General features: G+C 40.1%; 1 protein-coding gene across 1 annotated transcript in view; it reads right to left on the reverse strand.

Moving 5' to 3' along the window:
• Nucleotides 1-23,893, reverse strand: part of CAGE1 (cancer antigen 1) — a 63,554-nt gene that overhangs the window by 19,223 nt on the left and 20,438 nt on the right. The window contains exons 7-11 of the mRNA XM_054557170.2: nucleotides 23,205-23,315; nucleotides 20,319-20,399; nucleotides 19,983-20,090; nucleotides 10,599-10,703; nucleotides 9,618-9,688 (exon numbers count right to left, since the gene is read on the reverse strand). Coding sequence (XP_054413145.2) covers nucleotides 9,618-9,688; nucleotides 10,599-10,703; nucleotides 19,983-20,090; nucleotides 20,319-20,399; nucleotides 23,205-23,315 — 476 coding nt within the window. The remainder of the gene's footprint in view (nucleotides 1-9,617; nucleotides 9,689-10,598; nucleotides 10,704-19,982; nucleotides 20,091-20,318; nucleotides 20,400-23,204; nucleotides 23,316-23,893) is intronic.

A 23,893-nucleotide genomic window follows, 5' to 3' on the forward strand; every position in this document is an offset into this window, starting at 1 on the left:
TGTTGTTATTGCTGGTTTTTTTGGGGTTTACACTGCTTTTAGGAGCTGTTAATACTTACTGTGAAGGTCTGCAGCTTCACTCTTAAAGCTAGTGAAACCACAAGCTCATTGGGCAGAACGAACAACTCCAGATGCGCTGCTTTAAGAGCTATAACACTGACCACGAAGGTGTGCACCTTCACTCTTGAGCCAGCGGGACCACAGACTCACCAGAAGGAAAAAACTGAACACATTCGAACATCAGAAGGAACAAACTCCAGACGCGCCACCTTAAGAGCTATAACACTCGCCATGAGGGTCTGTGGCTTCATTTTTGAAGTCAGTGAGACCGAGAACTCACCAATAGCAGACACATAAATGACATATTTATATTTCAGAAAGCACTCTGGTTGTTTATACAGAGTGGATCATTACCAAGTAGTTTTTTCTAGTCTCTTAGAAAAATAAAATGTAACGAATAGCTTTCCTAGTAAACAGCTGTTTCTATAAGTCCAAAGCCTATGGATGGAAAAATTACAGGCCCGGTGGGTTGGCTCATTCCTGTAATCCCAGCACTTTGGGAGGCTGAGGCGGGCGGATCACAAGGTCAGGAGGTCGAGACCATCCTGGCTAACAATGAAATCCCATCTCTACTAAAACAAAAAAATTAGCCAGGAGTCATGGCAGGCGCCTGTACTCCCAGCTACTTGGGAGCCTGAGGCAGGAGAATGGTGTGAACCCGGGAGGTGGGGCTTGCAGATAATTTTTTTTTAATTTTAGGTGAACCTATAAAGTGAGAGCAAGCTTATCAAGAAAGTAAAGGAATAAAAGAATGGCTACTCCATAGGCAGAACAGCCTGATAATTTTTGAAGCAGTGTATACCTTTTAATGAGACTAAAGCTAATTCACTATAATTAAACAAAAATACTGTTCTTCATGGATATAACAGACTAGATTTGATTTTTTTAAAAGTAAATCAGGGCCGGGTAGAGTGACTCACGCCTGTAATCCCAGCACTTTGGGATGCCAAGGTGGTAGGACTGATTAAGTCCAGGAGTTCAAGACCAGCCTGGGCAACACAGCGAGACCCTGTTTCTAAAATAAATTTTAAAAAAAGTCACACATGGTGGTGCATGCCTGTAGTCCCAGCTGCTTGGGAGGCTGAGGTGGGAGGATCATTTGAGCTCAGGAGATGGAGATTGCAGTAAGCCAAGACTGCGCCACTGCACTCCAGGCTGGGTGACAGAGCCAGACCTTGTCTCAAAAAAAAAAAAAAAAGCCGGGCACGGTGGTTCACTGTAATCCCAGCACTTTGGGAGGCTGAGGTGAGTGGATCACTTGAGGCCAAGAGTTAGAGACCAGCCTGGCCAACATGGCAAAACCCTGTCTCCACTGAAAAAACAAAAAAAAAAAAAGAAAAAAAATAGCCAGGTGTGGTAGCGCACACCTGTGGGCCCAGCTACTCAGGAGGCTGAGGCAGGAGAATTGCTTGAGCCTGGGAGGCAGACATTGTGCTACTGACTCCAGCCGAGATTATGCCACTGCACTCCAGCCTGGGCAACAGAGCAAGACTCTATCTCAAAAAAAAAAAAAAAAAAAAAAAAAAGAAAAGAAAGAAGATTCTAATAAGCAGTCACAGTTGACAATGCTTATGATAAAGCCTAAATTCAGATTCTGACCTATGGTCTCTTCTTCAACACAAATTGGATCAACCACTCAACTGAAATACACATTAAAAAAAATTTTTTTTTTCACCCAAGCCCTGCAGAACATTTACATTTTTTAATTTAAAAATAACTGGGACAATCATCATGGTGGACGGGAGGCAGGACTATATTGCAGTTCTGACTAGGATGGACAGAGCAGTGTGTGGAGGCTCGCGTCATGAATTTTAGCTCCAGAATGACTGCAAGAACAAATCAGGAACCCTGAGAGGACTCACAGACCCTCTGAAGGAAGCGGACTGCTCCTGCAGGAGCTGGGAGACACCCCAAATACTGTGAGTGCCCAAACTGCAGAAGTGGGAAAGGGAGACCCTCTGCTCCCAAACACACACCCCAACTGAAGAAAATGAAGGTCTAGTTTGCGAGAAGTTTCCGACCTTACCTGGAGCTGAGTCAATTTAGAGAGCCAAGCGAAATACAGGGGTAGAGGAAGCAGCGAGAAAGGCCCTGGGAGCTCGCTGGGTCCCCAAGCAGGCCCTTCCTGCCTGGCCCCACAGGGATCCAAAGTGGGGGGTTGGGGGGGCGGTGGGGGAACTTTGTAACAATTTGAATTGAGCAAGAAGCCTCCTGGCCAGAACGTGGGGGAGGGTGGGAAATCTATCTGGTTTGCAGACTCCACAGGAGGGAAAAGAACCAAAGCCCTGTTCTTTCACAGCTGGGAGGCGGGTAGCCTGGGGCAAGTTCTCAAGCCCTGCTCACCCACTGCCTGGAAACAGACTGTAAAAGGGGGCATGGTGAGAGTGAGATAGGCCCTTTGGATTGTGTGGGAGTTGGGTGAGGCCTGTGACTGCAGGCTTTCCCCCACTTCCCGAACAACCTGCATGACTCAGCAAAGGCAGCCATAATCCTCTTAGGTACACAACTCCAGTGACTTAGCAATCTCAACCCCATCCCCCACAGCAGCTGCAGCAAGACCTGCCCAAGGAGAGTCTGAGCTCAGACACATCAAGCCCTGCCCCTACCTGATGGGCCTTCCCTATCCACCCCTGGTAGCTGAAGACAAAGGGCATATATTCTTGGTAGTTCTAGGGCCCTGCTCACCACCGGTTCCTCTCCATACTACCACAGCTGATGCTCTCTGGAAAGTGCCACCTCCCCGCAGGAGGCCAACCAGAACAAAAATAAAACATTAAACCACCCAAGCTAAGAACCCTCACAGAGTCCATTTCACCCCCCTGCCACATCCACCAGAACAGGTGCTGATATCCACAGCTGATATCCATAGACAGTTCACATCACAGGACTCTGTGCAGACAACCCCCAGTACCAGCCTGGTGCCAGGTAGACTTGCTGGGTGGCTAGACCCCAAAGAAAGGTAACAATCACTGCAGCTCGGCCCACAGGAAGCCACATCCACAGGAAAAGAGGGAGTGCACCCCATCAAGGGAACACCCCATGGGACAAAAGAATCTAAACAACAGCCTTCAGCCCTGGACCTTCCCTCTGACAAAGCCTACCCAAATGAAAAGGAACCAGAAAACCAACTCTGGTAATATGACAAAACAAGGCTCTTTAACATCCCCCAAAATCACTCTAGCTCACCAGCTATGGATCCAAACCAAGAGGAAATCCCTGATTTACCTGAAAAAGAATTCAGGAGGTTAGTTCTTAAGCTAATCAGGGAGGCACCAGAGAAAGGTAAAATCCAATTCAAGGAAATCCAAAAAATGATACAAGAAGTGAAGGGAGAAATATTCAAGGAAATAGCACAAAGAAAAAAATAAAAACTTCAGGAAACATTGGACACACTTATAGAAATGCAAAATGATCTGGAAAGTCTCAGCAATAGAATTGAACAAGTAGAAGAAAGAAATTCAGAGCTAGAAGACAAGGTCTTTGAATTAACCCAATCCAACAAAGACAAAGAAAAAAGAAAAAGAAAATATGAACAAAGCCTCCAAGAAGTCTGGGATATGTTAAACGACCAAACCTAAGAATAATCGGTGTTCCTGAGGAAGAAGAGAAATCTAAAAGTATGGAAAACATATTTGGGGAATAATCGAGGAAAACTTCCCTGGCCTTGTAAGAGACCTCAACATCCAAATACAAGAAGTACAAAAAACACCTGGGAAATTCATCGCAAAAACATTATCGCCTAAGTACATTGTCATCAGGTTATCTAAAGTTAAGATGAAGGAAAGAATCTTAAGAGCTGTGAGACAGAAGCACCAGGTAACCTATAAAGGAAACCTATCAGATTAATAGCAGATTTCTCAGCAGAAACCCTACAATCTAGAAGGGATTGGGGCTGTATCTTCAGCCTCCTCAAACAAAACAATTATCAGCTAGGAATTTTGTATGTAGCAAAACTAAGTATCATATACGAAGGAAAGATACAGTCTTTTTCAGACGAACAAATGCTGAGAGAATTCCCCACTACCAAGCCACCACTACAAGAACTGCTAAAAGGAGCTCTAAATCTTGAAACAAATCCTGGAAACACATCAAAACAGAACTTCTCTAAAGCATAAATCACACAGGACCCATAAAACAAAAATACAATTTAAAAAACAAAAACAAAAAACCAAGGTACACAGGCAACAAATAGCATGATGAAAGCAATGGTACCTCACATCTTAATACCAACATTGAATATAAATGGCCTAAATGCGCCACTTAAAAGATACAGAACTGCAGAATGGATAAGAACTCACTGGCCAGGTGCAGTGGCTCATGCCTGTAATCCCAGCACTTTTGGAGGCCAAGGCGGGTGGACCACCTAAGATCAGGAGTTTGAGACCAGCCTGGCCAACATGGTGAAACCCCATCTGTACTAAAAATAAAAAATTAGCCAGATGTGGTGGTGCATGCCTGTAATCCCAGCTACTCAGGAGGCTGAGGCAGGAGAATCACTTGAGCCCGGAGGCCAAGGTTGCAGTGAGCCAAGATCTCACTGTTGCACTCCAGCCTGGGTGGCAAGAGTGAAACACTTGTCTAAAAAAAAAAAAAAAAGAAAGAAAAGAAAGAAAGAAAAAAAGAAGAAGAAGAAAAAAAAGAACTCACCAACCAACTATCTGCTGCCTTCAGGAGACTTACCTAACACATAAGGACTCACATAAACTTAAAGTAAAGGGGTGGGAAAAGGCATTTCATACAAATGGACACCAAAAGCAAGCAGGGGTAGCTATTCTTATATCAGACAAAACAAACTTTAAAGCAACAGCAGTTAAAAGAGACAAAGAGGGACACTATATGGTAAAAAGCCTTGTCCAACAAGAAAATATCACAATCCTAAACATATATACACCCAACACTGGAGCTCCCAAGTTTATAAAACAATTACTAATAGACCTAAGAAATGAGATAGATGGTAACACAATAATAGTGGGGGGCTGGCTTCAATACTCCACTGACAGCACTAGACAGGTCATCAAGACAGAAAGTCAACAAAGAAACAATGGAGTTAAACTATACCTTGGAACAAATGGACTTACCAGATATATACAGAACATTTCATCCAAGAACTGCAGAATACACATTCTATTCAACAACACATGGAATTTTCTCCAAAATAGACCATATCATAGGCCATAAAACGAGCCTCAATAAATTTAAGAAAACTGAAATTATATCAAGCACTCTCTCAGACCACAGTGGAATAAAACTGGAAATCAACTCCAAAAGGAACCTTCAAAACCATGCAAATACATGGAAATTAAATAACCTGCTCCTGAATGAGCATTGGGTCAAAAATGAAATCAAGAAGGGAATTTAAAAATCCTTTGAACTCAACTACAATAATGACAGAACCTATCAAAACCTCTGGAATACAGCAAAGGCGGCAATAAGAGGACAGTTTATAGCCCTAAACAGCTACATCAAAAAGACGGAAAGAGCACAAACTGACAGTCTAAGGTTACACCTCAAGTAGAGAAACAAGAACAAACCAAACTCAAACCCAGCAGAAGAAAGGAAATAACCAATATCAGAGCAGAACTAAATTAAATTGAAACAAAAAATACAATACAAAGATAAATGAAACAAAAAGCTGGTTCTTTGAAAAGATAAATAAAATTGATAGATCGTTAGTAAGACTAACCAAGAAAAGAAGAGAGAAAATCCAAATAACCTCATTAAGAAATGAAATAGGAGATATTACAACTGACACCACTGAAATACAGAAGATCATTCAATGCTACTATGAACATCTTTACACACATAAACTAGAAAACCTACAAGAGATGGATAAATTCCTGGAAAAATACAACCTTCCTAGCTTAAATCAGGAAGAATTAGATATCCTGAACAGACCAATAACAAGCAGTGAGATTGAAATGGTAATTAAACAATTACCAACAAAAAAAGTCCAGGACCAGATGGATTCACAGCAGAATTCTACCAGACATTCAAAGAAGAATTGGTAGCAATCCTTTTGACACTATTCCACAAGATAGAGAAAGAGAAAACCCTCCATAATTCATTCTATGAAGCCAGCATCACCCTAATACCAAAACCAGGAAAGAACATAATCAAAAAAGAAAACTACAGACTGATATCCCTGATGAACACAGACGCTAAACTCCTTAACAAAATACTAGCTAACTGAGTCCAACAACATATCAAAAAGATAATCCACTATGATCAACTGGGTTTCACACCAGGGATTTAGGGGTGATTTAACATATGCAAGTCAATAAATGTGATACACTACATAAAAAGGATTTAAAACAAAAATCATATGATCTTCTCAATAGATTCAGAAAAAGCATTTGACAAAATCTAGCATCCCTTTATGTTTACAATTCTCAGCAAAATTGGCATACAAGGGACATACCTCAATGTAATAAAAGCCATCTATGACAAACCCACAGCCAACATAATACTGAATGGGGAAAAGTTGAAAGCATTCTCTCTGAGAACTGGAACAAGACAAGGATGCCCACTCTCACCACTCCTCTTCAACATAGTACTGGAAGTCCTAGCCAGAGCAATCAGACAAGAGAAATAAATAAAGGGCGTCCAAATTGGCAAAGAGGAAGTCAAACTGTCACTGTTGGCTGAAGACATGATCATTTATCTTGAAAACCCTGATGACTCCTCCCAAAAGCTCCTAGAACTGATAAAAAAATTCAGCAACATTTCCTGATACAAGATAAATGTACACAAATCAGTAGCTCTTCTATACACCAATAGCGACCAAGTGGAGAATCAAATCAAGAACTCAAGCCCTTTTACAATAGCTGCAAAACAAAACAAAACAAAACAAAACAAAACAAAACAAAACAAAAACCTAACCACAGAGTCGAAAGACCTCTACAGGGAAAACTACAAAACACTGCTGAAAGAAACCACAGATGACACAAACAAATAGAAACACATCCCATACTCATGGATGGGTAGAATCAATATAGTGAAAATGACCATACTGCCAAAAGCAATCTACAAATGCAATATAATCCCCATCAAAACACTACCATCATTCTTCACAGAATTAGAAAAAACAATTCTAAAATTCATATGGAACCAAAAGAGAGCCTGCATAGCCAAAGCAAGACTAAGCAAAAAGAATAAATCTGTAGGCATCACACTACCTGATTTCAAACTATACTATAAGGCTATAGTCACCAAAACAGCATGGTTCTGGTATAAAAACAGGCACATAGACCAATGGAACAGAATAGAGAACCCAGAAATAAATGCAAATACTTATAGCCAACTGATCTTTGACAAAGCAAACAAAAACATGAAGTGGGGAAAGGACACCCTTTTCAACAAATGGTGCTGGGATAACTGGTTAGCTGCATCTAGGAGAATAAAACTGGATCTTCATCTCTCGCCTTTTACAAAAGTCAACTCAAGATGGATTAAGGACTTAAATCTAAGTGCTGAAACTATAAAAATTCTAGAAGATAACATTGGAAAAAACCCTTCTAGACATTGGCTTAGGCAACGATTTAATGACCAAGAACCCGTAAATGCAATAAAAACATAGATAAATAGTTGAGACTTAAACTAAAGAGCTTTTGCATGGCAAAAGGAATAGTCAGCAGAGTCAACAGACAACCCACAGAGTGGGAGAAAATCTTCGCACTCTATACATCTGACAAAGGACAAATATCCAGAATCTACAAGGAACTCAAACAAATCAGTAAGAAAAAAAATAAACAATCCCATCAAAAAGTGGGCTAAGGACATGAATAGACAATTCTCAAAAGAAGATATACAAGTGGCCAACAAACATGACAAAATGCTCAACATCACTAATGATCAGACAAATGCAAATCAAAACTACAATGCGATACCACCTTACTCCTGCAAGAATGGCCATAATAAAAAAATCAAAAAACAGTAGATGTTGGCATGGATGCAGTGATCAGGGAACACTTCTACACTGCTGGTGGGAATGTAAACTAGAATGTAAAGAGCCACTATGGAAAACAGTGTGGAGATTCCTTAAAGAGCTAAAAGTAGAACTATCATTTGATCCAGCAACCCCAATACTGGGTATCTATCCAGAGGAACATAAGTCATTATATGACAAAGATACTTGAACACCCATGTTTATAGCGTCACAACTCAAAATTGCAAAATCATGGAACCAACCCAAATACCCATCAATCAAAGAGTGGATAAAGAAACTGTTATTATATATATGTGTAGACACACACAGACATATATATGATGGAATACTACTCAGCCATAAAAAGGAATGAATTAATGGCATTTGCAGTGACCTGGATGAGACTGGAGACTATTATTCTAAGTGAAGGAACTCAGGAATGGAAAACCAAACATCGTATGGTCTCACTGATATGTGGGAGCTAAGCTATGAGGACGCAAAGGCGTAAGAATGATATAATGGACTCTGGGGACTTGTGGGGAAGTGTGGAAGGGGGATGAGGGATAAAAGACTATAAATATGGTGCAGTATATACTGACTGGGTGATGGGTGCACCAAAATCTCACAAATCACCACTAAAGAACTTATCTAACCGAATATCACCTGTACCCCAATAACCTATGGAAAAAAATAAAAAATAAAATAAAATAAAAATAAAAATAACTGAGGCAAAGCAATATCAGCAAAATGATAGTTTGATATTATTTTTTAAATATTAATTTTTTAATTTTGATATTTCATTGGCCTATGATCATTGAGCATTGGCTGAATTTCCTTGGTTATAAGCTGAAGAGGAATCAAATTTTATATTTCCTGAGTATACAACATCCTCTCCCCTCTTCAAATTTAAAACTTGCCTGCATTAATTTGAAAAAATGGAAAAACTGACATTTGTTCTGCTTAGAAACAATTGTGAAAACCAAAAGCAAACTTTCTAAGATACAAATGCATGCACTTTTAATTATTTTGGGTGAGGCAGGCTTATAGAAAGCTCATATTTTGGTGGCGCTGTCTCTATAAAATTAGACTTTTTGTTAAGCTCCAGTGATAGCCAGCACAGCATAAATGAAATTGGGGGAAGGATGGAAGAAGCAGCATATTAGAAACAAGTATAATGAATAAATAAGAACTATGCAGAGTTTAGGAGCACAGATTTTGCAGTGTTTCATGCTGAATCCCATTCTCATGAGTTTATTTCCTTCTTGATATATGTATGAATATGTTTAATTTGGTGTGCATTCAATATCTTTTTGTGAGTAATTTCTAAGCACTACAAGATTTTACTTGAATACTACGATAATGTCCTCTAAAATTGTTGAATGTTTTTTATTAATTCCTTCATCACCCCTTTAAATCAAAGGGAGCTCTGAGAAAGGAAGATGAAAATCTGGTTGCTTAACTGTTGAAGTAGTCCAGACATTAAGCAGTCTACCTATATTAATAAAGAATGAACTTAATTAATAAAACTGCACATTTTTCTTCTTTCTAGGAGTCTGAAAAAAAGAATTTAGAATCCAGAGAATAAGGTATTAGTAAATATTCACAAAATTAAGGATTCATTTTTTCAACTTACTGTGCAATCTGGGAGTGGGATATTGCGAGCCTTTGGTCAGCACATTCAATGATTTCTTCATATGATGTAACCTTGAAAAAAATAAGCTAAACCAATTATTTTTCATTCTAGAATTTTTCTTTTTTCTTTTTTATGACTACAAGTTGAAGTTTAATTATCTGACTATTAATGAAAGTTTCATAATAGGCAAAACACCTTCCTTACATTTTGAAATCAGGAACATGAAAAAAATAATTATAACATGCCCATTAATCATGCAGAAAACATGAAGTACCAAAAAATGGACAACAGTAATGAGTCAACTATAATCCAGTTGTCTTCTAAAAAGTACTATATGCATCAGCTAAGGATTATAGTTCATTTGGTTAAAGTTAATGCAGTTTTAATAAGGTAAACTAGAACACTAAGTTGGCAAGATTTAGAATTATCCTGAAAGTGAAGTAGCAATACTAAGATTTTAAATTGCCAACAGCAGAATGGATAGACACACACAACAATCTTTGATAGCTTTCAGCTAAAAGGATAATGGGTGTGTTTTATAATGTCATTATGAAGTAAAAGGGATCAATATAAATGTGCTACATCATCCCACAGACCCTTTTTAGCTCTAAAATTCTATTAATATTTGGCATAGTTTTTAAAAGGCACAAATATTTCCATAAGACAGTTTGTACCAGGCCGGGAACTGTGTCTCAGGTCTGCAATCCCAGGATTTTGGGAGGCCGAGGCAGAAGGATTGCTTGAGACCAGGAGATTGAGACCGGCCTATGCAACATAGTGAGACCATGTCTCTACAAAAATTTTTAAAAATTAGCCAGGAATGGTGGCACATGCCTATAATCCCATCTACTCATGAGACTGAGGCCAGGAGGCATGCTTGAGCCCAGGAGGTTGAGGCTGTAGTTAGCACTGCACTGTACTTCGGCCTGGGTGACAGAGTGAGATCTTGTCTCAAAATACAAAAGAAAAAAAAATTTGTACCTTCTTTATTAAGTTGCCTAAATATCTTTGATACTTGTCATTTTCTTCCATGAGTCTGCTGCAGTGGTTTTCTTTTGACTCTAGGAGATGTCCCAATTTTGTGATCTATGGAGAAATATCAGTAAACATACTAACCTGGAACCTGCCAGGAAAGCTATGCATGGATGCCAAGAACAAATGAGAAAACTGAGCAATACTTTATTCCAATATTCTTCTAAACTGAGTTGTACTGTAGGTGAAGCATGAGAGGCTATGAACCAGATAATGGTTAGACTGCACTTAGAACAGATAAACAAAAATTATAATGCGGTTTTACCTTTCCTCTTTATACTATAAAACAGCATGGCAAATAACTGAACACCTATTGGTACATACAAATATTTATCAGCCCCAAATCTTCCTTATCGTCTTTCCATATATAGCCAATGGGTAGACATATTTGACTCTATATGAAGTAAAGCACTGATTTTTCAGGTTTGAGAAATACTCTCCCTTGCATAAATGATCGCAAGTTTTTAAAAAGGTTCAGCTTAATGTATTTCATTTTCTGACCTATGGTCCAATTTTTATTTGCAAGAAAGCCATTAAAAATGAAAAATTATGTGACATCTAAAATTAATTATCAGGAAATGGTATTCACAAGTTCCCCTAGCAGTTACCTTAATTTTCAAAGCAATTATAGAAGAAAAACTATAAACATGAAATAACAATGTTACATGACTTTTAATCATCTAATGTTTTATTTTTTAATTATTTATTTGAGATGGAGTCTCACTGTCGCCAAGGCTGGAGTACAGTGGCGCGATCTCAGCTCACTGCAACCTCTACCTCCCAGGTTCAAACAATTTTCCTGCCTCAGCCTCCTGAGTAGGTGGGATTACAGGTGTGCACCACCATGCCCAGCTAATTTTTGTATTTTTAGTAGAGATGGGGTTTCGCCATGTTGGCCAGGCTGGTCTTGAACTCCTGAGCTCAGGTGATCCGCCCCCCTCGGCCTCCCAAAGTGCTGAGATTACAGGTGTGAGCCACCGTGCCCGGCCTAATGTTTTAAATATACTTATGTGTCTGTGGTGAAGAACCCTAGAGGAATCAATAACAGAGCAAATTTTCAGCAGAAATAGCAACTTTCTTTCTCCTATATGAATAAATTAATGAGGACAATATCAAATCAGTGGTCCCACTTCTCTAACAACATACATTATTTAAGGTACTTAATCCAGTTATTATTACCTCAATTTAACAGTTGGAACCAAAGTGAAGAGAATTTAAAAGACTTTTGAAGTAGAAAATGCTAGAATCCCTATTTCTCAGCTATTAATGTTAGGCTCTTTTCATCCCATCTCCTCACTACATCCTGGAGTGGGGGTTGCACTCTGCTTCATGGCACTTGACTGAAGCAATGTGGAATTCCCTCTCAGTTTCTCTTTTTCATTATAGATTTCATGGCACGCTTTGAATTCTTTAATAGCTTTCAAGATCAAAATAACAACCCTTTTAAGTCTGCAGATTGATTTTTTTTAATTTGCTAACCTCAGATTAAAGAAAGAATAGCAAAACCTTCCTTACAGAATAATATTTATTTTAGAGATAAAGGAATTGCTCTGCAGAAGCCGGGTTTTTAGATTATTATGAAAAGAAACACAACATTTTAAGTTTCTGCTAACATACACATTTTAACTGCTTTAAGGGTATAAGTGACATACGATTAATAACACATATTTAAAGTGCACAGTTTGGTAAATTTTTGTTGTTGTTGTTTGTTTTTATATTTGTTTTTGTTTTTGAGATGGACTATCGCTTTGTCACCCAGGCTGGAATGCAGCGGTGCAATCTCTGCTCACTGCAACCTCTGCCTCCAGGGTTCAAGTGATTCTCCTGCCTCAGCCTCCCTAGTAGCAGGGACTACAGGTGCATGCCACCACGCCTGGCTAGTTTTCGTAGTTTTCGTAGAGATGGGGTTTCACCATGTTGGCCAGACTGCGGTTAGGTAAGTTTTGATATATATATATGCCTCCAAAACCATCACCGCCATCAAGATAATGAGCCTGCCCATCACCCTCCACAACCAAAGTTTCCTCTTGCCACTCAGCAATCCCTCCCTCCTGCCTGTCTGCTTTCCTTGACCTCCACACTGTCTGCCAGTCCCAGGCAAACACTGATCCACTTTCTGTCATCATAGATTACTTTGTATATTCTAGAAGGTTATATAATGGAACCAAACAGCATTTACTCTTTTTTTGTCTCGTTCTTTTCACTTGGTATAATTATTTTGAGGTTCTTCTATGTTGCATGTGTTTCAGTAGTTCATCCCTTTTTTATGACTGAGGAGTATTTTCATCGAATGAATATATACAATGTATTTACCCATTCACCTGTAGACAGACATTTGGGTTGCTTTCTGATTTGGGCTATTTATTATAAATAAAGCTACAAAGACCTCATACATATTTGTATGAACATATGCTTTCATTTCTCTTGGGTAAATATCTAGGAGTAGGCCAGGCACAGTGTCTCATGCCTGTAATCCCAGTGCTTTGGGAGATGGAGGCGGGAGGATTGCTTGAGTTCAGGAGTTTGAGGCTGGCCTAGGCAACATAGCAAGACTCCAGCTCTACAAAAAAATTTTTTTTTTAATTAGCTAGGGCTGGTGATGTGCACCTGTAGTCCCAGATATTCTGGAGGCTGAGGTGGGAGGCCACAGTGAGCCAAGATTGCACCACTACACTTCAGCCTGGGTGACACAGCAAGCGATACCCTGTCTCTTAAAAACAATAACCCAAAAAAACTAGGAGTAGAATAACGGTAGGTGTGTGTTTAACTTTTAAAGCCATTGCCAAAATGTTTTCCAAAATGGTTGTACCATTTTACATCCCAACCAGCAGTGAATGAGAGTTGCATTTGCTCCACATTCTCTCCAAGCCTTAGTATAGTCAGTCTTTTTAATTTTAGACATTCTAAAAGGGGTGCAGTGGTATTCTTTGTGGTTTTAATTTGCATCTTTTTTTTTTTTGAAACAGAGTTTTGCTCTTGTTGCCTAGGCTGGAGTGCAATGGCACAATCTCAGCTCACTGCAACCTCCACCTCCCAGGTTCAAGCGATTCTCCTGCCTTGGCCTCCCAAGTAGCTGGGATTACAGGCATATGCCACCACGCCTGGCTAATTTTGTATTTTTTAGTAGAGATGGGATTTCACCATGTTGGTCAGGCTGGTCTCAAACTCCTGACCTCAGGTGATCCACCCACCTCGGCCTCCCAAAGTGCTGGGATTACAGGTGTGAGCCACCTTGCCTGGCCTAATTTGTATCTTAATGATGTTAAGTATCTTTCCCACCTCTTCAGCACCTCCTTTCCTGAGTGGCCTGCCCATGTGTACTGCAGCACAGAGTGCAGACACAGACCCACAGAAGTTGTGATGGGCCTCACTGACTGCCTTGAAGATGTAGGCTCTAAGGGCAGGGGTGAGTTAGGCAGAGGCTGAACACCCATGTTGGGTCATGTTCACAGCAACAGACATTTGACATAGCAGAGGAGGAAGTCCTTTTGGAGAGCTGCTCCCCTGGCAGTGTGGACTATAGCCAGCAAGAGGCAGAGAAGCCAAGATGAGGTTCACTCAGTCCAGGTGGGACTGCTCAGTCTTGAGCCCTCCAAAGATATCCTGGGTTTGGTCCTCTCTGTATCCCAAATTTGTGGACACAGTTCAAGTTAATAATATATTAACTTGCTTCAATATATTATGAGGCACTGAAATCCAAATCACTAAAAAACTGAGGTCACACATCTTATATTCACTTTCTGTCGCTGCTGTAACAAATTACCACAAACTTAGTGGCTTCACACAACACAAAGTGATTATCTTATAGTTCTGTAGGTGGGAAGCCTGGCACAGGTCTCACTGGGCTAAAGTCAAAGTGTCAACAGGGCTGCGCTCCTTTCTGGAGGCCTTAGGGGAGACTTTCCAGCTTCTAAAGGCTGCCCACATCTTTGGCTTAGGTCCCCTCTCTTCATCTTCAGAGCCAGCAAGTGTTGTAGCTTTGAATATTCTTCAGTAGTCAAATCTCCCTCTGACATGTCTGGGAAAGATCCTCTACTTTTAAGAACTCATGATTATTGGACCCACCCTGACAATCCAGGATAATGTACCCCTGAATCTCAAGGCCCTTGATTTAATCACATCTGCAAAGTCCATTCTGCCATGTTCTGGGGACTAGGGTGTGGGAATCTTTGGGGGTGCCATTATCCTGCTACCACACACCTGTTATGAGGGTTACTGAGGCCCTCCATGATTTGAGGTGCAGGTAGCCTGGCCATGAGGTGAAGCCAGGGTATTTAGCTCTATCTAGGTCATAATTCAAGGTTTCCTAAGAGGCTTTTACTTGCATTAACACACTTTCCTCATATAGGGTTGTCTTACACTCTGGTAGTGTCAACTTAGAGGGAAAGTATGTCAAGGTAGACATAACATTCACCATGAACAGTGAATAAATCAGCCATCATTATTAATAGCCTTGCAGATTGAGATATGAGAAGAAGATTGGCTGATTGAGTTTCCAATTCTCTACACAAAGGTTTTGAGGTTGTGTACATACAATACAATATAAACCTGGCTGGGAGAGATGGCTCACAGCTGTAATCCCAGCACTTTGGGAGGCCAAGGCGGGCGAATCACCTGAGGTCAGGAGCTCAAGACTAGCCTGTCTAACATGGTGAAACCCCGTCTCTACTAAGAAATACCAAAAAATTAGCCAGGTGGGGTAGTGCATGCCTGTATTCTCAGCTACTTGGGAGGCTGAGGCAGGAGAATCACTTGAACCCCGGGAGGTGGAGGTTGCAGTGAGCCGAGATCACGCCAGTGCACTCCAGCCTGGGTGACAGAGCAACACTCTGTCTCAAAAAACAAACAAATACAATATCAATCAGAAACTAAACATTAAGCCAGAATACATAGAGCAAGTGAGAAACAACATGCAGATATGAAGATAGCTAAGACCTACACTCCAGTGTCATATTTGCTAATAAACTTCTTTGTAGCTAGAACGAAATGGAAATCTGGTCAGTCACATAAATAATGACAAATCTGGTTGTCATTATTTATGTGATGAAAATATACCTGCTTCTAAAAGAGAAGCTTGTCCTAGTGGGCCCGAGATCCTCTAAGGAAGTTCTCATCCAAGTGAAACAACCATGTCTCTGTAGCAAATGAGAAGGACGTTTCCTAGGATTGTTGAGGGTCTAACACCAAAGCACAACTCAGTAAAAGCAATTCTGCAAGGGCCGAGATAGTATGTTCCAAGCAGCAGCTTTCAGATCATGAACATGATTCAGGTTATGACTCTTTATGAAGTGGTAAAATGAATTTATAACCAACATAAAAAATGAAATGGAATAGAACAGAACAGAATTTTAAAACCCAATGTTTTAGCTGTGTGTGTGTGCATATAAGTATTCCATCAAGATGTAAAATGTATTTTTTCTAAACTGAAGATTACTACTAGAGGAACAAAAGAACTGCAAAGATAATCCTTCAGAGATACAAGAGCTCTTAAGCTCTTGCTAAGAGCTGGTCAGGAAATAGATTGATGTGATATCCTTCAGTAAGGACCTGTAGTGCAAATATCGTTTCCCACCCTTGCTTTAGAATGGAAATTCAGAAAATCAGAACCAGGAAGGTGAGGGATAGGGTCAGAGTATCAGAAGCACTACTGTGAAATGCCAGGATGCTTGAGAGAACAAGAAAACAGCTGGTAAGGTTGACATCTATGTAAACTAAGAATGTAAGATTCCACCTGGCTGGACAGCCCTCCCACCTGTGTGACCCAAGTTTTAGTGATGACCCTAGTCTCTTCCTTAGGAGGCTGATCAGTGGCAGAGAGGCCGGCAAACTATAAAGTATACTCAAGGTAATACCGTGCCAAATCCAGACACAGGTGGGTCCGTTTCGTCATTCAGGTGGACCACAAGATACTGGGTTTTGATTGTTTTCTTTTGGCTCACTTGGAAAATTTTTCCTAAAGCAGTAATTTTCTACTTTGCCTGTTCCTTTCTTATTCTTGTGACTTCTTTACAATTTAACAAGCTGTTAATTTTAAAGGCTACCAAAATAATAAATTAGGTAAATGTTTTACGTAATATATGATTGCCATATTGAAGTGGTATGTTTTAAGACAGATTTTGGTTTTTAAATTTTAACTACTCCGTAATACTGGTTAGAGATATCTTATCTGTATTAGAAGTTATCTATTTTACTGAAGATGGGATCTAGGAGGAACTTACTATGAGCCTCTTTCAACTCTGAACATCAATACCGTTAAGTGGACTTTTGCCTTGTTCCCAGTGATCAAATCCCTGACTGTGTCAGTGTCTTTCTGGACCAGGAGACATTTTGCACTTGACAGTTAAACTCCCAGGATGCTTGAGTCAGCAGGAAGGCAAAGCTGAAGTTAAGGACCCTGTCTCAGGATGGAGGAGGTCAGGCTGTGAACGGACCAGATGGCAGGGTCAGAACTGTGAAGAGGAGCCAGTGGCAAGGGGTCAGAAGGACATGAGAGAAGCACACAATGATGGGCCAAGGGGAGCATGAGCATCACCCTGCACTCCAGCGGCCACACCTTGCTGGCCCAGAGTTCCTTAGAGAATGAGGTGTGAATCTTCTGGAGTACATTCTGCACATCCAAAAAATAAAAACAAAATCCTTTTTATCTTGAAAATTTTCACGCAAGTCTAAAGAATAACATAATGAACCTCCATGTTTCCATCACATAACTTCAACAATTATCCACCTTTTCCATTACTGTTTTATCTTTCTCCAACCCTGCCCCTACCCCTACTATGCCACCTATTTGTTCTCCTGGAGTACTTTAAAGCAAACCTTGTCATCATATTAATTCACTCATAAATACTTTTCAAAATGTAATACTAACAGGCTGGGCATGGTGGCTCACACCTGTAACCCCAGTACTTCCCAGAGACTTTGAGAGGCGGGCGGATCACCTGAGCTCAGGAGTTCGTGACCAGCCTGGCCAACATGGCAAAACCCCGTCTCTACTAAAAATACAAAAAATTAGCTGGGTGTGGTTGGTGGGTGCTTGTAATCCCAGCTACTTAGGAGGCTGAGGCAGGAGAATTGCTTGAACCCCAGGGGCGGAGGTTGCAGTGAGCCAAGATCGTGCCACTGCTTCAGCCTGGCGACAGAGCGAGGCTCCATCTCTAAAAACAAACAAATGTAATACTAACAGATAAGGGCTTTTAAAAACACAATGATACCACTATCACATCTATTAAAATCAACAATAATTTCTTAATATTATCTAATATGCTGAATTCAATTTTCTATTATCTCACAAATGTCTTTTTATAGTGGTTGGTTGAGTTTCATACACTGCCTCTGGCTGATTTGTCCTTTAAATCTCTAGCCTCTCTTAGTCTATAACAGTCACTCCCTGTCCTTCCCTTCTCTCGTGCCAATCATTTATTTATGAGAGGCCTCCACATTCAGGGTTTGTCATTATGGTGTGACCGAGTACCTTTCTTTACCTACTGTAGTTCCTGTCTGCTGCTAGTTAGGTCTAGAAGCTAGCTTTTGGATTCAGCAGTTTTGGTAAGAAGCCTTGTGGAGGGTGTTGTGTGCTTCCTCTGCACCATGTCAAGGGGCAGGGGTCTGCCTGTCTCACCATTAGCGGGGTTGAGATTCATCGGTGTGTTCAAGTATTGGTCAATATGACTCATTCATTAAAAACTCCTTATTAATCTTGAACCTAAAGGTTTTAGCAGCCATTATAACTGCTTACATACCTTAATTTATTCAGGAGTGCAAAATATAATTTTCTAAACTTATCTTTTCTTCAGCTTTTAATAGCTTACATTCTTCAATAAAGAACTCTCCCTCATCAATTATTTGGATACTCTGAGATAGGGTTTGTACATCAAAGCCTATAGTGCATTTTAAAGGTGTGTCTGACACTCTGCCATTTGTGGCCTTGTTCCCATTCCAGCTCCCACTGCTGGGAACACTACTGTTCACTCTCATCATCTTTGCATCACCAGGGCCTGAAGCATAGGTACTGCTAATGGACAACAGAATGTATTGAGTGCTGTCCTCTTAGCTCCCTATGCCCAAATTTTACTGGTCTTTAAGACCCAACTGCCATCTCCTTCATAACCTGCACTTAGAAATAATCTCTTCCAGTCCTCAGACAAGTATCCACTCTGTTAGATGCCAGCTATTGTACCTCTTCTCTAAAAACTTTCCCTTTCCTCCTGATAAACAGTTATTTATGTATCTTATCTTCTTTTCTAGATTCCTTAGTACCAGGGTTTATGTTTTGTTTCGCTTTCTAGCTCCTTAGTGATTAGCTTGTTTAATCTTTTCTGGGAAGTCAATAATAATTACTGTTGTTTTTTTTTTTTGAGACAGAGTCTTACTCTGTCACCCAGGCTGGAGTGCAGTGGCACGATCTCAGCTCACTGCAACCTCTGCCCTCTGAGTTCAAGCGATTCTCCTGCCTCAGCCTCCCGAGTAGATGGGATTACAGGTGCCTGCCACTGCACCTGGCTAATTTTTTGTATTTTTAGTAGAGACGGGGTTTCACCATCTTGGCCAGGGTGGTCTTGAACTCCTGATCTCATGATCCACCCACCTCAGCCTCCCAAAGTGCTTGGATTACAGGCATGAGCCACCACGCCTGGTCAATAATTACTTCTTAAATGAAAAAAAAATTAGAAAAGAGGAAAGCTTTGAACCTTCACGTTATTAGACACTTTTCTATTAAAGGTGAATTGTATGTAATGAATTTAGTATAGAATGCTGCTTTTTAATCATTTAAAAAATATGATGGTAGACTTAGCTAATTAACTTCTATAAAAATTCATTATGTTAATTAGTCGTTTTCATTTTAGTGAGATCCAACTGAATTCCTAAATTGCTCTATAACTATCTAGATTCTAAGATCACATTTTCATTTTCTTCTAACATATTTTTCCTATTTTATCTGCCTTTATCTTTACAACACCATCTAAAGTACGTTATGAGTGTTATTGCCTAAAGCACACCTTAACCATGGTTGTTGTACACAGCTATTACTGTAGTATATGCAACAGTATTAGTGTACTTCATCTACTATGAAAAACAGCACTTTTTAAATTTCTGCATTTGGAAGGAAATAAATCTGATTAATCTTAACAGAAACGAGGTAGGACAATATTTAAAATTTCAAAACCCCAAAATGCAAACTTCAATTCTATATTATTGTGGGTAAATAATAATGCCATGATGCCAGTGTGTGACCCTTTTTATAAGCCAGTTTTTTGAAGGATGATAACTTCTTAAACTTGCTAGTAAAATAATGTTGTGTACAAAAATAATAGCAAGGTAAGAAAAGGTCTTTCTTACCAAGAAATCAAGCTCCTCATTTAGACTGTGGTACTTATCCAGTTTGGCTCCCAGAAAGGTAGGTACATCTCTGATACTCTTGGCTTCATCTGAATCACAGTCTATGACCTGAGATTAAATATATTTGTTCTTACTTTCAATCATTTCATACTCCTTGGAATACCTGACAATAAATACTTTATTAGTTTAAAAATCAAAGAGATTATCAGTGGCTGGAATAATAAAAGTGCAGAACTTAGAACTAGAAGGACTTCAACAAATTTACCAAAAGAACATAAATACCTGAAATTGTATATTTTTATGTTAAAGATAGTACATAGTAAATATTAAGCTCACCTTAATAGCATGATCTTGAAATGCTTTTTCCTTAGCAATTAACTCTCTAAAAGTTGTGATTCTATCTTTATGTTTCAGTAGCTAAGAAAAGGAAAACATTCCGTATTTTAGAGAAAAAATACAACTATACTCTAATATTTATAATAAAATAATCAAACCGGGCCAGGCATAGTGGCTCATGCCTATAATCCCAGCACTTTGGAATGCTGAGGCCGGTGGATCACCTGAGGTCAGGAGTTCAAGACCAGCCTGATTAATATGGTGAAACCCTGTCTCTACTAAAAATACCAAAATTAGCCGGGCATGGTGGCTGGCACCTGTAATCCCAGCCACTCAGGAGACTCAGGCAGGAGAATTGCTTGAACCTGGGAGGCGGAGGTTGCAGTGAGCCGAGATGGTGCCACTGCACTCCAGCCTGGGCGACAGAGCGAGACTCTGTCTCAAAAAAAAAAAAAAAAAATCAAACCATGCAGTGTAACAGTCTTCAAAAAACATATAAAAAATATGTTTTTATAGCTCTTGTGAGGAAAAGAATTCACACAGCAGGTCCAAGACTGCTAGGCTTAGAGAGGCCTGCTGGCAAGGCTGCCCCATGACTGGCATTTGGAAAGTTGGACTGCAGGAAGTTTTCCACCACTCTCTGATGTAAATGGCTTATGGTGCTTAACCTACTTGCCCAAAGCATGGGACTTAAGCTGAGCATCTACTTTCCTTCCAGGGGTCTGGAATTTTGGTACGCACTAGGCAGAGGGTGCTTATGTGAACAGCTCCTGATAAAAACCTGGGGCACCGGGTCTCTAAGAAGCCTCGCTGGTAGATGACACTTCCACACCTGTAGTTGCAACTCACTGCTGGGGGAATGAAACGCATCCCATGTGACTCCATGAGGACTCTTGGAAGCCTGAGTTTTGCTTCCTCTAGACGATGCCCCTGTACCTTTCCCTCGGCTGATTTTGCATTGTATCCTTTGCTGTGGTAAGTCATAGCTGTGAGGACGACTCACAGTCCTTCAGCTCAATCATCAAACCTGGGGGTGGTCTTGGGGTCTCCAAGGAGTTATCCTAACATACGATTGTTGTTACAATCAGGCTATTAAAATTTTTCCTTAAAGAAAAAAATTAGCCAAATCTGGGTGTAATTTATAATCATTTCTTATTTATTCCTTCAGTATAATCATCATCTTAATATCCAATATTCAAACTGGTTAGTGAAGTGTGGTGCGCAAAATATTTTTTATTCTTTATTGCAAACATTTTCCAATATTTAAAATGGAGAAAAAACTTTAATGAACCCCATGTAACTATCATTCAGCTTCAATAATTAACAGCTAATGGTCAATGTCATTATATCCTCAATCACTTCCCTCTTCCCTCTATCCCCCTTCACTGAATCAAACTGCAGACATCATATCACCTGTCAATACTTCAGTAATTACACAGAAGAAATTAACCAAAAGAACATAAATATCTGAAAGAAATATTTTGGGGATTTTTTTTCTTTTTGTTGTTATTGTTTGTTTGTTTTGAGACAGGGTTTTGAGACTTGCCTCACCACAGCTTCGACCTTTCTGGGCTCAGGTGACCCTCGCACCTCAGCCTCCGGAATAGCTGGGATACAGGTGTGTGCCACCACGCCTGGCTAATTTTATTTTTTGTAGAGACGGAGTTTCCCCATGTTTCCCAGGCTGGTCTCAAACTCCTGGGCTCAGGCCATCCACCTTCCTCAGCCTCCCAAAATGCTGGGATTACAGGCATGAGCAACTGTGCCCAGCCTGAAATTGTATTTTTGTAACAACCTCAGTTGGGCTTATTTTTGAAAGCTGTTTAGAGGAGTAGAGGCCAGTCGTTTCTCTGCATGACTGTGCTCATACTTTGGTCCTGTCCTCTACAGGCTGGCTAGGAGGCAGAGAGATTCTTCAGGATACCCGCAACACGTCAGTTCAGATAAGTGTTACAGAATGAATTTGTTATAATCCAAGATTCCAGGTTTGAATACGTTTTGATTCCTTTAGCCAGATAAAATTGTCATGTCTGCATTCCCCTCAGATTCAAAATGGTACAATTTGACATCCTGTTATCACCTTCCTTATTTAATTCTCTTCACTTTATCCTTCAATCTCTATACTACCACACCTAGAAAAGAGTACTTGAGGCCGGGTGCGGTGGCTCACGCCCGTAATCCTAGCACTTTAGGAGGCCAAGGCAGGTGGATCACCTGAGGTCAGGAGTTCAATGGCTGCATTTCATTAAATTCGGCCTGGTCAACATGGTGAAGTCCTGTCTCTACTAAAAATACAAAAAATTAGCTGGACATGGCAGCACACGCCTGTAATCCCAGCTACTTGGGAGGCTGAGGCAGGAGAATCACTTGAACCCGGGAAGTGGAGGCTGCAGTGAGCCAAGATCATGCCACTGCACTCCAGCCTGAGCAACAGAGCAAGACTCTGTCTCAAAAAAAAAAAAAAAAAAAAAATTAAAGGAAAGAGTAACTAAGGACAATCCAAGAACCTCTGCCCTCATCCTTTACCCACGTGAGAAATAAAATTGTTTTCAATGTTTCTATTATTCCAAAGGATGAAGTTTGAAATCACTATAGGAAAGTCAAAATAAACAACCCTTCAGGAATCAGTAGTGCCGTGCAAAAATGAAAAAATTTATCATACTAAATTTTTTGTAGGTGAATGAGATTTTCCCATACAGACAAACAATAAAACAAGTCAAATGTTGGGACATTTTATCTCTTTAGTGAGGGGCACAGTAAAACTAATCTGGTCCCCCAAAATAATTTTTAAAATGATTCCAACTTTAAGAGTTACTTCTTCACTACCTTTTAACTATTTTTTCACTAAAAATAATACAATTTTTAGATGAAGAATAAATATAGTACCTCTTTATCTAAATTTTTCTTTTTAAGATGGAGGCTCTTCAGTTTTTGCAGCATTATATCACTAACCTTCTCACTCTCTTTGAAATGTTCAGCATCAGAATTGGTGATGTCCTAAGGGTAAGAGTTTCAGAAGCTAGATGAAAAAGTTTTTACTAAAGCTAAAATGAGGCCAAAACTATGCATATGAAACAAAAACAAATCTTTCAATAAGTAAGCAAATCAAAAGAGGTAAAATCATATTGAACTCCATTCCTCAATTACTTATCAGAAGGCATCTAATAAAGGGTTAGTACAGAAAGACTTCATTTTTTTAATTTTAATTTTTTTTTTTTTTTTTGAGATAGAGTTTTGCTCTTTCGCCTAGGCTGGAGTGCAGTGGTGCGATCTCTGCTCACTGCAACCTCTCCCCCCAGGTTCAAGCGATTTTCCTGCCTCAGCCTCCCAAGTAGACGGGATTATAGGCACCTGCCACCACGCCCAGCTAATTTTTGTATTTTTAGTAGAGATGGGGTTTCACTATGTTGGCCAGGCTGGTCTCGAACTCCTGGCCTCAGGTGATCTGCCTGCCTCGGCCTCCCAAATTGCTGGGATTACAGGCGTGAGCCACCGCACCTGGCCGTGCATGTCCCTTAATCGTTTTTTTCATTAAATGCAGTGCTTATAAGCTCCCAGGACAGAAGCATCGTTTT

This window comes from Pongo abelii, chromosome 5 (assembly GCF_028885655.2).
Source record: "Pongo abelii isolate AG06213 chromosome 5, NHGRI_mPonAbe1-v2.0_pri, whole genome shotgun sequence".
Lineage (NCBI taxonomy): Eukaryota > Metazoa > Chordata > Mammalia > Primates > Hominidae > Pongo > Pongo abelii.